General features: G+C 40.6%; 1 protein-coding gene across 2 annotated transcripts in view; it reads left to right on the top strand.

The window, feature by feature from the left end:
- The window catches only part of COPS2 (COP9 signalosome subunit 2), a 40,792-nt gene that overhangs the window by 12,008 nt on the left and 12,608 nt on the right, over positions 1-16,176 (top strand). For both annotated transcript variants that reach the window (XM_032763014.2, XM_032763007.2), the window contains exons 2-4: positions 8,526-8,639; positions 9,660-9,737; positions 14,784-14,909. In XM_032763014.2, coding sequence (XP_032618905.1) covers positions 8,526-8,639; positions 9,660-9,737; positions 14,784-14,909 — 318 coding nt within the window. The remainder of the gene's footprint in view (positions 1-8,525; positions 8,640-9,659; positions 9,738-14,783; positions 14,910-16,176) is intronic.

Below are 16,176 nucleotides of genomic sequence, written 5' to 3'. Positions count from 1 at the left end.
TCCAGTGATGAGCTGCCAGAATCTTAGCAACTGGTTCCCTATAAAAAGTTCTGATTCAAGGGACGTAGCACAGTATATATTTTTTGTACCAATAGGGTTACCATACGTCCGTATTTTCCTGGGAGGAATTTTTAAATTTTTAAAATTTTTAAATTTTTAAAATTCCTCTCAGATGGTGGTTTAAGAACCAAAAAGCCTGATGTCTGGGAAAATACGGATGTATGTTAACCCCACCTAAAGTTCTGTTTAAAAAAAAAAAAAAAAAAAATGGTCCTGAACTAGAAATGAGCTCTGTTTCACGTGTGTGTGTCTGTACCACTCCCTGGGGGTGCGTGCACGTGTGTGGGTTCCCGCTGCTCCCTGCCCCCCTCATTGAAGCAGGTGTGGAGGGTTGCTACCCTGGGAACTACAGGGCACAAGTGGACATGGGGCTAGCTGTAGACAGGGGCGTGGGGCGCGGCTAGGTGGAGGCAGGGGATGCGGGGCTGGCTGTGGGCAGGGCAGGGGGTGCAGAGCTGGCTGGAGACAGGAGGGTGCAGAGCTGGCTGGAGATGAGGTGCGGGGTTGGCTGGAGACAAGGAGGTGCAGGGTTGGCTGGAGACGGGGGGTGTGGGGCTGGCTGGAGACAGGGGTGTGTTGGGCTGGCTGGCTTCGGGCAGGGGGGTGCGGCAGGGGCTGGCTGTGGGAAAGGGGTGCGAGTACTCACGGGGAGAGTGTCTCGGAGCAGTATGACGCAGCCCAGGGTCCCACCAGGCAGCAGCGGGAGCCCCAGGGCCAGGGATCAGGGGAGTAACAGCAGCAACAGGCCCAGGCGGCGGCCCACATGGCTCCCACAGCGCAGTGCCCCCGGTGGCTGGAGGAATAATTACACACTTCCCAGCTGGAGCCCATCAAAGCCACAGCGCCCCCCGCCTTCAGGAAAGCGGGTTAACAAGTGTTTCTAAAACTGCTTCAAAATTTAACAGCTGGTTTGCATGAACCGGCTCCAGCTCATCACTGGTTAAATCCTGCATCAGTGTTGGAGGGAGTTCCTTTCATGGCTCCATCCCCATCAGTGACCCTTGTCTCCGATGCCTTGGACCTGGGGTGGGTGATGTTAGTATGCAAGGCCATTGGTCGAGTCTTGATTGCTCCCTAGACATCATCAGGGAGCTCAGAGTGGTTCACCTGGCCCGCCAAGCCTTCCTACCTCACGTAGAAAGCATGGTGGCCCAAGTCCTGATGGACAGTATAGTGGCTATGTTCTGTATCAGCAGGCAAAACGGAGGCAGATCATCTGCCCTTTGCCAAGAAGCCCTCAGGCTCTGGGACTTCTGTATACAACACAACATCCATCTCGTAGCTGCACACCTCCCCAGGGCCAGGAACGCTTTGGCAGATCGCCTCAGCGGGATCTTCTTGTCTTGCCACGAGTGGTCCCTCCATCCTAAAGTGGTCAGCATCATCTTCCAGAAGTGGAGGGGCTCCCCAGGTGGACTTGTTTCTGTCCAGGCAGACTAGGAAATGCCACGTTTTCTGCTCAGTTCAGGGATTGACAGTGGCTCCCTGTTGGACGCTTTTCTGCTCCCGTGATAGGGGGCTCTGTTGTACACCTTCTCCCCAGTGCCATTACTTCACAGGTCCTCATGAAGATCAAGCAGGATAGGGCGAAGGTGATCCTCATAGCATAGGCTTGACTGCACCAGCACTGGTTCAGCATGCTTCTGGACCTCTTGGTGGCTGCTCCATTACAGCTACCACTCAGACTGGACCTTCTGTCCCAAAACCACGGCAGTCTTCTGCATCCGAACCTGGTGGTGCTGTGCCTGATAGCTTGTCTGCTACATGGTTAAATGCAGAGGAGCAGGAGTGCTCAGCCAGTGTCCAACAGGTCCCATTGCGCAGGAGAAAGCCCTCCGCGAGAGTGACCTACCTAGCCAAATGGAAGCAGTTCACTTGTTGGACCTTGGATGAAGGCATTTGGCCCAAACAGGCCTCGCTACAGTTAGCTTTGGACTACCTTCTGCATCTCAAGTTCCAAGGCCTGTCCCTTTCGTCTATTAAGGTCTGCTTAGCTGCTATCTAAGCCTTCCATCCACTGGTGAGGGTAGGTTGGTTTTCATCCAGGACATGACTGCCAGGTGCTCAAGGGCCTCAAGCTTTTCTGCCCACATGACAGGAACCTCGTCCCTCCCTGGGACCTGAATCTTCTTCTGTTGTGGCTCACTGGGCTCCCTTTCGAGCCTCTGGCTTTCTGCTCTCTCCTTCTCCTTTCCTGGAAGTTTGCGTTCTTGGTTGCAATAACATCTTCCCACCGGGTCTCTGAGATTAGGGCGCTTACCTCGGAACCGCTCCGTACAGTCTTTTACAAAGACAAGATCCATCTGCAGCCTCACCAGCTTTCCTGCCCAAGGTGGTCTCACAATTTCATACAGGCCGGGACATCTACTTACCTGTCTTTTTTCCAAAGCCGCATAAGTCGGAAGAGGAGCTTAGGTTGCATTCCCTAGACATCAGGAGGGTGCTAGCCTTGTACGTTGAAAGGACCAAACCATTCTGCAAGTTGACGCAGTTGTTTGTTGCAGTGGCCGACAGGATGAAAGGTCGTCCAGTGTCCTCTCAAAGAATTTCGTCTTGGATGACTGCCTGCATTCACTGCTGCTACGATCCGGTGAAGGTGTCACCTCTGGCAATTATCACCACCCACTCAACCAGGGCTCAAGCCTTTTCTGCAGCTTTCCTAGCTCAAGTGCCTATCCAGGACATCGCTAGGCGGCCACTTGGTCAGCTAGCCACACATTCATGTCTCATTATGCACTTACCCACCAGGCCTGGAATGATGCTGGCACTGGTAGAGCAGTACTGCAAGCTGCTACCAGGGGTAGTCAATAAGTGGACTGTGGGCCAAATCTGGACTGCCAGACGCTTTTGAACAGACCAAGAAATCTTTTCATTTACTTATTATCATTACTGTTAGGGTATATTTTTATTTTATTTTCTCTGGAGGCTGGACCTTGACTATACCTTTGACCAAGAAATTTGGACCTTGAAAAAAAATAATTGACAACCCCTGCCTATACAGCGAACTCCAAGCCCACCTCCAAGGATACTGCTTGTGAGTCACCTAGGATGGAATTGACATGAGCAAGCACTGGAAGAAGAAAAAACGGTTACCTACCTTTCATAACTGTTGTTCTTTGAGATGTGTTGGTCATGTCCACTCCATTACCTGCCTTCCTACCCCTCTGTCACAGTTGAAAGGCAAGAAGGAACTGAGAGGTCATAGGGTCGGTGGCCCCTAGTATACCATAGCATGAGTGCAACACTCAAGGGGACGCCACGGCCAATCCTACAGCCACTGCCAAGGCAAAAATCTCCAATGACTGTGCACGTGGGTCTGCACACACACCTAGAATGCAATGGACGTGAGCAACACATCTGGAAGAACAACAGTTATGAAAGGTAGGGAACCGTTTATTAAAACCGGTATAAATAGGTTTGGAAGAAGTCAGGGTTTTTTTATAATTTTGATGACTGGTTAGTTTTAAGCATTTTTATATTGATTTTAAAATCTTCAGTTGCACAAACTATGAGTTAAGCATTTTTTTTCTGTTTTTATCCATTACGGCGGCCCTAGTTTGAGAACCACTGCTCTACATCTTTTTCTTTTTTTTGTTAAAAAGTTTTAAAAAGTGTGAGTCTGTTTTATATACATTAAGTAAAATAATATACAATAAAGCCAAAGTGCAGAATTAATAGCTTTTGTACCAAATAATATTTTATGCATATGTCCAAATAAAATCTTACTAAATTACGGATTGTAAAGGCTGTAACTTCAGCAATGGCTTTTAGGTGAGGAAAGAAATGGGAGTCTTATAAAAATTAATGATTAGTAAAACCATGGTTCTTATAAAATATAAATTAATTTTTGCATAAGTTTAATTTTTATTGGATACATGTGCTGCTTCATTCTTCCAAAACACACATATTTGCTATCACTGTTAATTTTAGAAGCTGAAGCTTAACTTTTTCGAGTTTACTAGGTGAAATGAATTTTCTGAAAATTTAATCACTAACTTTAATTTAAAGATCTTTTCTTAAAATGGCTGTTTATAGTAATAGATAGTAATTTAACTTATAAAATTAATGCTGTTTGAAAGAACCACATCCTAGTCAGACTAAACCCCAAATAGGGCTTTTATTTTCATCATGATGAATTGTTCAGAGGAACATGGTCAACTTAACCTGTTTTTAATTGGCTAACTTCAGAAAATTCAGATTTCTGATTGAACAACCTTTAAACTTTAAAAAACAATTAAACTTTAAAAAGCAATTTCCATTGTTTAAAGTTCTGTCAGTTTTTCTGATTGCTAGACAATGTTAAAATGGTCCCCTCGTTCCCCCCAGCAAGAGGGAGTGGGTGGGCAGGTCTGAGAGCATCAGCATATGTGTGCTCAGACCACTATTTCCCTTCTGTTTGGATTTTATTTATTATACTGAAAGAATTAAGATTAATTCTGTTAAGAAGTCACTGGGAATCTGTATTTTTCTTAGGACAATTGGTTATTCTTTGAGGTGTCACTTGGCTGAAAGAAGACACACAGGAGCATTTTTAAAGATTTTAAAGCTGTAGTGAAGGCTTTTTGTCCTGTGCAGGACATTAGGCCTAAATTTTGCAACAGAAACTCTAGAATTATATAGGATTGATGTTCCCCAACCTCTGCCCGGTCTAATTAATACACTGTTGTGCAGTTTATTTAGATATTTTTTTATTTCATGTAGTGAACTTTAAATGTGGGGCAGTTTAATTTTATGTTTGTAAGTAACTGAATTGTAGAAGTTGTTAGGGCAAGGTGGGGATTGGAAGTGTGAGAGAGGAGTTTCGGGTTTTGGTATCCAAAAGAGATTAATTCCTTTCCCAGTACTAATCTCATCGTTATTTTAAATTTGAGCAGGCAGTTTTGAATTTCTCATGCCCCACCCAACTTTTGAGAACAGCTGGACATTCCACTACACCATACCCCAACCCTTGCCAATACATCCAAAATTAACAAATTATGATGATTGTGCTTAATTGATCAGCGTTGAAATTGTTAATGTTGGCATTTAAATCGACATTAGTTATTTGCATGTCTGAACTTTTGTTTCCAGCTGTCTAAAAACTGAGGCAGATATTCTGGCATCAGTTAACATTTGTGTCACATTTTTAAGGTTAAATTCACAGTTACAAGGGCTGAAGACTTTATTTATTTTAAAATGAAATTTTAGATTATCTAGCACAGTTATTGAAATATTAATAAATCACTATTATGTGACAATTTATGTGGCTCCATAATCTCACTGCACCTGGGTACGATGAGATGCTTATTGCTTGGAATTATATCACATACAAGCCATGGGTGAATCTTTATGAGTTCTTAATGGATCTGACTTACACCCTTCTCATAGATGACAACAGGAGACATGGAGAACATACTGTGCAGAGTATCTTGCACAGGATGTAGCTAGGTTAATTCACATTGCAATATTTTGAATTCGCCTCTTGTCATAAAATTGTATATCAGGATTTTCACCAAAAAAAGACCCCAACCTTTTAGATGAGGGAAAAGTTCCTTCTGATCTCCTTCTCTCCCCTAAATTGAAGTCCCTATGTAAATGTGCTCCTCTGGCATAATGGAACTTCCAAAACAAAGTAAAGCTTGTCTGTGTGGGAGACAGACCTTTCTCTGGGGGTGGTGGGAGACTATGGAATTAACTCTTCCAAGAACTAAGAACCATCAGAACCCTTACTGTTTTTTGCCCTACATGTAAGGCACATTTCTTTGATCTTGCCTTCTCTAGCAAACACACAGCAACAGGTTTATTTATATTAAAAATAATAATTTTAAAACCCTACCAAAACAAGATACTTCTCCTTCTGGGAACAAGCAACACTTGTCAAGTTGCTTAATGCACTATTGGAAGTTGCTCAGATATTATGGTGATGAGTGCTGTATAAAAACCTAGATACAACAGAAAATATGTATTGTCAGTAAAGGAGTTTGTTCAGTATGTCATAAAATTCACTGTCACAGTTGATACCAAAGACCAACATGTTCCCACTCTTAGTGGTGTTTGTTCCCTGTATGTCACGGTTGAGGAACACACTACATGCTGGCCTCCCATTTGCTACTCGTGCTGTACTTGTTCTGTGGTTATATTTATTTGGATTTTTAACAATAACAAAAGGTATTGGCTGTCCAGAACTTTAGGTACCCCAATGTTAGTTACAAAAATAAAATTCAGCAGCAGTTTACAGCCAACAGAACTTATCTCCCTTTAAAACATAAAACATTCTCCCCCCCATTGTCTTCCCTCATGTAATCCTCAGCAGCAGCCCATTCAGATAGATGCATCTTGCAGTGTGCCATGAAGGTCAGAAGAGCAGAACTACTGCAGATTGGGGCAGGTGGAGCTTGTTTTGGTGCAGAGGGCCTCTCACAGGGAATGCTCTGCCATGAGGTTCTTTTCTTTTACGTTGAGCAGGATCTAGGTCAAGTGCTTCTACTGTGGCTGTATGGCATGAGAAGAGAGGCGGTTCCTCAAGCAGAACTTCCAGCCGTTTAGGGCTTTCTGGGTTGACAGCAACACTTTTATATTTGATCTAGAAATAGAGCAGTTCATTTTCCAGTGCTGTCAAACTAATATTACCCAAAGCAATAAAATTCACTGAGTGAGAAGAAAAACAAACCTAGCTGTGGAAACATCGAACCCTTCCCTGTGATCCATTTCAATGGCTCCATTAGGAGAAAAAATTATTTTAATTAGAAATAAACTGGAATGTAAGAAGATTTAAGGATTTATTCAGTGCTGTATATAAACATTTAATAACAATTGGGCTGGTCGTAAGTTTTAGTAACTTACCTATCAGAGGGGTAGCCGTGTTAGTCTGGATCTGTAAAAGCAGCAGAAAATCCTGTGGCACCAGTCTATAAGGTGCCACAGGATTCTCTGCTGCAGTAACTTACCTGTGGCTGCTTTCTCTATTTAAAAACTTAATTGTAAGTGTTCTGAAGTCTCCATTTTTTTTTTTTAAAAAGGCATACATTGAAAGAGTTTGACTTTCTAGGAAAGAGAACTGAATATATAAATATTAAGCTTCTGTCTTTTGCCTGTTTTTTTCCTTGTTTCCCTCCACCTTTTCTTTTGAAGGACTTCGTTAACACTGGTAACATGGTAGTGAACAGAATAATAAACATGGGGGAAGGGATTGAGGCAGTTACAGTTGGGGAAGAGAAGTCCAACATTTTTGCAAATAAAATAAAATGGATTAAAAAATGAATTGTTCATCTCACTGCAGTGTACTGGTGACTGTCATTAGGTTAAAACACAGTGTCAAGGAGTTTATCCTCAGCATTTAACCTCTTTGTTGGGAGAGGTTGGATTGCAATTTTAAAATAAAATTAAATGCATAATATTTTTAAATCAGTTTTTTTTGTTTGATTTTGTAACTGTCATGAGCATTGTGCTAGTGCAGGGGTTGGCAACCTTTCAGAAGTGGTGTGCCGAGTCAACATTTATTCACTCTCTGATTTAAGGTTTTGTGTGCCGGTAATACATTTTAACGTTTTTAGAAGGTCTCTTTCTATAAGTCTATAATATATAATTAAACTATTGTTGTATGTAAAGTAAATAACGTTCATAAAATGTTTAAGAAGCTTCATTTAAAAATAAATTAAAATGCAGAGCCCCCTGGACCGGTGGCCAGGACCCGGGCAGTGTGAGTGCCACTGAAAATCAGCTTGCATGCCGCCTTTGGCACTGTGCCATAGGTTGCCTACCCCTGTGCTAGTGCATAAGAAGCTGAAGGTAAAATTGATCAGCATATTGTCATCAGTAAAAACTGAATAGCATGTAAAAAGTAAGCAAATATCGTAACTGGAGAAAAAGAAAATTCTGTGTCTGCCAGTGCACATTGTGGGTGATTCCTTAGATTAAATTGTTCGGTGTCCAGACTCCTTCACTTCCTCCTTTCTGCAACTCTTGCACACTCTCAATTATTTCCTGCTTCTCAGCAAAGAAACAGCAGGGGTCGTCATCATGCCTAATGTTTTCCTCCATGTGTTGGTGTGAATTTTCATGGTGTAGAAAGGATAGGAATGTTTCCTTTGCGTAGATCTCCTGTATCTTGCATTGCTGAATTATTCTACCCTCTACTTGGACAGCATCTCATGCAGTGTCTTGTGCATGGACAGTAAGAATCTTATAGAACCTTCTAGAAGAATTGCAGTTTGCCTTGGCCAGAGTTTCAAACCATATCCTCTCCCTTCCTCTCAGTCCCACCCCCATCCCCATTCCACCGCAAATCAATGTGCTAATAGGTTGATTCCCTTCACCCCAGAGGTGGCTGAATTCTAGTGATGCTCTAGTGAGATGACAGGTTTCATATCAACCAAGATTGTTTTTATGCTTCAGTGTATTGAGAAATCCAAGTTTGGTGAAAGTTTTTTGAAAATATGAGTTTTCAGTGATAACATTTTGTTTTTCCTTTTTTTCCTAAACTGTAGGAATACTCTGAAGATAGTAACTCTGAGCCAAATGTGGATCTGGAAAATCAGTACTACAATTCCAAAGCATTAAAGGAGGATGATCCCAAAGCAGCATTGAGCAGTTTTCAGAAGGTTTTTAGTTTTATGTTCTCCCTTTTGTTTATGTTGGTACCATAACTCACAATTACATTTGATCTACTATGAATATTTACTTGGATTCAAGTTATTGGTGTATTGATATTGAAGATGCATTAATAATTCCCACTGATATTATCACATGAGGTTGTTTCCCGGAATTTTGAGAGAAACTTTTTATAGTAGTGTAACTTATTAGTACAGATGGTAATAAGTTTTCATCAGACTTCTTGACTCCCAGACTGTTTACAAATTTATAAATACCATACTGAGAAAATATATTGTTCATTGTTTAGTGGGACAACTGATTTTTTTTTTGATTTTTGCAAAACTATTAAACCTTGCAAAACTGCTAGTTTTAAATACATTTTTTATTCAGTTAGCTTGTTTGTCAGCTGTAGAGACCATATCCAATTGTCTTTTCTTAATTGAAAAACCATTTTCTTTGCTCTTATATAATGCATTATCATTGGTTAAGATCCTGAGTAATGGCCCATTACACAAAGTAAAACTATTTCCCCATGCTTATTTCCCCCCCACACACACACACACATCTCCTTGTCAATTGCTGGAAATGGGCCATTTTCATTACTACTACAAACAGTTCTTTTTCTCTCCTGCTGATAATAGCTCACCTTAACTGATCACTCTCCTTACAGTGTGTACGGTAACACCCATTGTTTCATGTTCGCTGTGTATATATCTATCTTCCTACTGTATTTTCCACTACATGCATCCAATGAAGTGGGGCTGTAGCCCACAAAAGCTTATATTGAAATAAATTTGTTAGTCTCTAAGGTGCCACAAGTACTCCTGTTCTTTTTGCGGATACAGACTAACACGGCTGCTTCTCTGAAACCTTTCTAAGGTAGAAAACAAGCAGAAAAAAACTTTCAGGCCTCTTTTTATTACCTTCATTTTTTAAAAAGACACTAGTTCTTTTTTTTTAAAAATCCCTTGCATGTCAGCTTTATAAACACTGGGTTGTTGATGAAGAATTCTTTTTTTCTATTTCAGGTTTTGGAGCTTGAAGGTGAAAAAGGAGAATGGGGATTCAAAGCACTGAAACAGATGATTAAAATAAACTTCAAATTGGTAGGAGTCATTTTAGGAAATGCTAAATTGCATTAATATTGAATTGATTAGCAGTTTTTAAATTGTTGTCCTCTCCTTATTTTTATCTTCAAAATTACATTTGAAAGAAAACTGAAACATATAAAATAACAATTCTCTAATAATGTCCATATAAGCAATCATTATGGTTGCCACAGGGACCTTATATGGTCATGATTAACATTAACCTCATGATTTAGGAAGTTTTGAAATCTAGATTTTTTTTCTGTGCACTCATCCCAAGTGCTGAGATAGGTTGCTTGTGTGTAAATAGAGACATTACGTGTATTTGACACTTTTTAAATAACATCGAAGAGCTTGCCTTGAATTGACCAAACTTGGATGTCAGGTTACAACCTGGAATTGGGAGAACACTGTGCCCTCTTAACTCTCCAGGCTGGGCTCACAATGCTTTGCTTGTGACAAGCAGCACACCCTCCAGGTGCTGTTGTAATTCAGTACAACAGCATGTGGAGCCCCACACCCAGCTACTTTGCATGAATGCTCTGAGTCACACAGAGAAAGGCACCAGCAAGTCTCCTGAGCCTTACACCCCAGGAATATACCACCTTGCCTAGGTCTGAAGCCTGAATTGTGTAAATTTATTAATATTATCCAGTCCACCCGTCCCTCAGTGCAGAGAGGACGGTGGCCAGGACCCAGGCAGTGTGAGTGCCACTGAAAATCAGCTCGCGTGCCGCTTTTGGCACACATGCCATAGGTTGCCCACCCCTGCTTTAGCCTTTGTAAATTGAGCTGAGATTTCCCAAGCACTTCAACCAAACACACTGTTAAGGTAAAATTATAAAACAGATTTATTAACTACACAGAGAGAGATTTTAAATGATTATCAGTGGTAGGCACAAAAGGTCAGAGTTGGTTACCAAAGAAAATAAAAAGTAAGCACATAGTCTAAATTTCAACACTTATTAGACTAAGCAGTATTTAGATCAAGCAGTTTTTCTCACCCCTCTGGATGTTGCAGGTATGTTACAGTTCTTAATACAGTGGCTTTCCCTTTAAGCAGTGACCACGCTCCTCATTTCAAGTCTTTGTCTTCCCAGCATTCTTGTTGCTTCCAGCATAGGTTGAGGAGAAAAAGGTAAAAGCATGATGCCACTATCCCCTATTTTATCTCCTTGATCCATGTGCCTAGAAAACACTAAGGGTATGGCTACATTAGAAATTTCAAAGCGCTGCCCGGCAGCGCTGCGGGAATGCTCCCGCAGCAGCACTTTGAAGTGTGAGTGTAGTCAGAGCCGCAGCGCTGGGAGAGAGCTCTCCCAGCGCTGCTTGTAAACCACATCCCTTATGGGTGTAGCGTCCAGCGCTGGGAGCTCCCAGCGCTGCCGCCCTGATTACACTGACACTTTACAGCGCTGCATCTTGCAGCGCTCAGGGGGGTGTTTTTTCACACCCCTGAGCGCGAAAGTTGCAGCGCTGTAAAGTGCCAGTGTAGCCAAGCCCTAACACAGACATGTTCTGGTGGGTTTTGCTGAGTGAGAGAGTTGAGCAATCCCCCACTGTGTGATGTTTGCACAGCCCTCTTGCAGCACTGTAAATGCCTTATTCCTGCTGATTAATGGTCATTTAACACCCTCCTGTTAATGGATCTCCTCCTTTGTAGTCACTGGAAAACTAGCAGTGGGCAACTCACAACTACGGCTATAGATAAATTGCAGTTAACTCATTTAACTCACGTGATTAACTAAAAAAAATTAATTGCGGTTACTGGCAGTTTTAATCGCACTGTTGAACAATAGAATACCAATTGAAATTTATTAAATATTTTTGGATGTTTTCTACATTCATTTCAGTTACAACACAGAATACAAAGTGTATAGTGCTCACCTTATATTATTTTTTTATTATAAATATTAGCACTGTAAAACTGACCAAAAAAAAGTATTTTTCAATTACCCTCATACAAGTACTGTAGTGCAATTTCTTTATCTTGAAAGTGCAACTTACAAATGTAGATTTTTCTTCGTTTGTTACATAATTGCATTCAAAAACAAAATAACATAAAACTTTAGAGCCTACAAGTCCATTCAGTCCTACTTTTTGTTCAGCCAGTCGCTAAGACAAACAAGTTTGTTTACATTTACAGGAGATAATGCTGCCTGCTTCTTATTTACAATGTCACCTGAAAGTGAGAACAGGTGTTTGTTCGCATGGCACTTCTGTAGCCAGCATTGCAAGGTATTTACGTGCCAGATATGTGAAACATTCATATACCCCTTCATGTGTTGGCTGCCATTTCAGAGGACATGCTTTCATGCTGATGATGAATTGTTAAAAAAGAAAAATCATTAATTAAATTTGTGACCGAACTCCTTAGGGGAGAATTGTACGTCTCCTGCTCTGTTTTACCCGCATTCTGCCATATATTTCATGTTATAGGTTTCGGATGGTGACCCAGCACGTTGTTCATTTTAAGAACATTTTCTCTGCAGATTTGACAAAATGCAACGAAGACACTAATGTGAGATTTCTAAAGATTGCTACAGCACTCAACCCAAGATTTAAGAATCTGAAGTGCCTTCCAAAATCTGAGAGGGATGAGGTGTGGAGCATGCTTTCAGAAGTCTTAAAAGGGCAACACTCTGAGGTGGAAACTATAGAATCCAAACCACCAAAAAAGAGAATCAACCTTTTGCTGTTAGCATCTGACTCAGATGATGAAAATGAACATGCGTCAGTCCACACTGCTTTGGATTGTTGTTGAGTTCTGGCACATAAATATCTTGCGACGCCACCTACAATAGTGCCATGAGAACGCCTGTTCTCCCTTTCAGGTGATGTAAACAAGAAGCAGGCTGCATTATCTCCTGCAAATCTAAACAAATTTGTTTTTCTGAGTGACTAGCTGAACAAGAAGTAGAACTGAATGGACTTGTAGGCTCTAAAGTTTTGCATTGTTTTATTTTTGAATGCAGTTACTTTTTGTACATAATTCTACATTTGTAAGTTCATCTTTCATCATAAAGAGATTGTACTACAGTACTTTTATTAATTGAATCAAAAAATGCTATTTTGTCAGTTTTACAGTGCAAATATTTGTAATAAATATAAAGTAAGCACTGTAGACTTTGTATTCTGTGTTGTAATTGAAATCAATATATTTGAAAATGCAGAAACCATCCACAAATATTTAAATAAATGGTATTTTATTATTGTTTAACAGTGTGATTAATCGTGATTAATTTTTTAATCACTTGACAGCCCTACTCACAAAATATTTCAATAATAGCAATCCCTCAAAATCTCTGAACTTCATACACACTAAGAATATACATATTTTGACAGAAAAATTGGTTTCTGCTTACTATGACCTTTCATATGATATTTTACATGGCATGCTGTGTATGAAATATAATTATATGAGAGGGGTGGTTATGAGGTTTCCAGGGTGATGCTTTAAGGTACAGAGTGCCACCTTGTACTTTTGAAAATTTGTTTAAAAAATAAAATGGGCTGATGACATTTTACATATCAAGCTCAGCAAACAGAATTTTTAGAGTGTCTTATGAAGTTCACTTTTCTATATGGATTACAGTAGCCAACATGAGACATGTGATGAGATCCCCCTGGGGTGCAGCCTGGGACTGTGGGACTGCTGTGCCCCCTTAACTCTTTCCAGCCTGGGCTATCTCTCATAATGCCTTGCTAGTGACCAGCAGCACAACAGCTTGTGGAGCCCCACACACCCAACTAGATTGCATGAATGCTCCCAGAGCCACTCATGAAGCACTCAGTTACCAGAGCCAAATCCCCCCGAGCTCCCAGGACTGTACCTCAGGAATATACCATCTTGCATTGCTCAAGATGGACAGTGCAGATTTATTAATTAGTTCACCACTTCAGCAATGGAAAGTGGTTGTACACCAGCCTTTGCAGCACCTGAGATTTGCCACACGCTTCATACAAACTCACTGGTAAAGATAAACTGTTAAACACATTTATTGAATATGAAAGATAGATTTTAAGTGATATTAAGTGATAGGCTAAAAGTCAGAGTTAGTTACCAAAAGAAATAAAATATAATCACGCAGTCTAAACTCTCAACTCTATTAGGCAGGGCAACAACTACATTAAGCAGTTTTTCTCACCCCACTGGACATTACAGTCCTTAATATACAGATTTCTCCCTTGAAATCTGGGCCAATCTCTTCTGTTGGAGTCTTGTCTTCTCAGTGTCTTAGTGGCTTGCAGGGTAGGTGAGGGCAGGAGAAGGGCCCAGTATGTGTCTACTCTCTGTTTTATACCCTCAGTCCATGTGCTTGGAAAACAAGTCCAGGCATGTCTGGAGACATTGTTGAGTCTCTATACAAGGTTGAGCAATTCCCCCGGTATGGCCTCATGCAAGTGAGTCATTGCATGGTAGCTCCCTTGCTGGACAGTGGTTGTTGACAGATTAATTGATACCACACCGGGTGTTGGCTGCTTTTCTTGCTGTTGCCTCAGGGGAGCTAATATCTGGCTGATTCCACAACTTACAGCAAGTTTTAGTGACCACCATACAACACAATTCTCATAACTTCATATGCATTAATGATATACATATATGAGTAGAGAAATTACTTTCAGCAGGTCATAACCTTTCCCAGATACTTTACGAGGCATGCTTTATATTTAAGATCACAATTATATAAAAATGAGGAATATGGGGTTTCCAGGATGCTCCCCCAAGGTATAGAATGTCACAACATCATTCACTATAATGTATTGGTAGGAAATATGTTCTCTCACCAAATAAAGTGGCCTTGGTAATTCTCAAGTAGATTTCTCTGTTTAAACTTCTGTTCTATGAAGATCCACTTAACTCACTTTTGACTCTGCCACTTAGGCGTAATGTGGCCATCCTAAATAGGTGACAGAAAATTTAGAGCAATCACAGACATGCATGACTGCATAGGCTCTCTACTGTAATGTTTTTGGATTTTCTGTGCATATTTACAGATGTTAATATCTGATGGCAGTATACAATTTTTCATGATTATGAATTATATATGTTTTTCCTCACAGACTAACTTTCCTGAAATGATGAACAGATATAAACAGCTATTGACCTACATAAGGAGTGCAGTTACAAGGAATTACTCTGAAAAATCCATCAATTCTATTCTTGATTATATCTCCACTTCCAAACAGGTTAGATTATCATTCCTTTAATGTTGGTGGTCCTCCTCCACCTATCCATTTTTTGCATGGACTTTTTGCCTTTTGAAAACCTGATTCTTCATTTGATTGGAGAACAATTATAATATTACATTTGTTACAGTGTGTTAAATATTGTTCCCTACAATTTATTGATCATGTGTTTAAGAATTAACTTGTCTTTAACTTTAGTGTCATCTACACAAGATTAAAGCAGGCTAGAAACTACTTGGTATCTCTTACCTGGGATTTCTATACAGCTAAATGTCACAAATTACTTGTTTTTCAGCAAAGTGGCTACCACCATCAATAGGTTCTCAGATGTAATTTGTAGTTAAAATAACTGTGTACTCATGAATTTTGCATTAAGTAAGCAGACTAGGTACATAGGACCAGGTCCATGGCCAAGCTCTGCTCTCTTTATGCCACTGGAGCAGCATAAAGAAAGAAGAAAGCTCCCCTGAGCTCCTAGCTGGGGATACCCAGCATGTGGAGAATTGCCAGCACGCACAGTTGACTTCTGTGCCTTCCTCTCCTCCTGCAACACATGGGGAGGGACAGGTGAAGTGGCTGGAGTGTGATATACTCTGACAGTTCCAAGGATGGGTGGCCTTAGGACCATACCTAGTTGGCAGTTCAGAGTATCTGTTCTAAGTTGTGCCAGGAGCTAGGACTGGAGAGAATCAGGGACTCATACCTGCAACCTAAAAGACACTGGGCCCCATCCCAACTACACCCAGCAGATAATCTAGCCATTAAGTGTACAGAAAGTTTTCTCTCTCAACTTTCTAGATTATCTGATTTTTAAGAAAAAACGCTATTAAACACTCTGCAATTTTGGGTGTTACAGATTGTTTCCATACAGGAACATCTTCTGGTCTGCTCTGAGCAGAACGGTCAGACATTTTTTTATTCTTATTTTATGCAGTATTTGATCAGGAGGGAGAAAATATCTTCTTTTTTTTTTTTTGGTCCCCTTTCCCTCCTATCCTTTTACTCTTGTTGGGGTGTCTCCTTTTCAGTTTCCAGTAACAGTAATGCTAGCTTTCTGTTAGTATTTTTCTCAGATACTTACATAACAATGATTTTATTGTCTGCTTAAGATGGATAAGTAGCTTTGGTTCTTCACTAATGTGATAAAAAATTGCAGATTTTAAAACCTTGTGCAACTTATTTTGAATTAAAAGCTTACATCTGGGTGCTTCTAAATGCTTTTTGTCAATTCCAAACTTCAGTGAAATCTTCTATTTTATGATAATAC

This window comes from Chelonoidis abingdonii, chromosome 9 (genome assembly GCF_003597395.2).
Source record: "Chelonoidis abingdonii isolate Lonesome George chromosome 9, CheloAbing_2.0, whole genome shotgun sequence".
Classification (NCBI taxonomy): Eukaryota; Metazoa; Chordata; order Testudines; family Testudinidae; genus Chelonoidis; species Chelonoidis abingdonii.
This window is presented reverse-complemented; position numbering and strand designations above follow the sequence as displayed.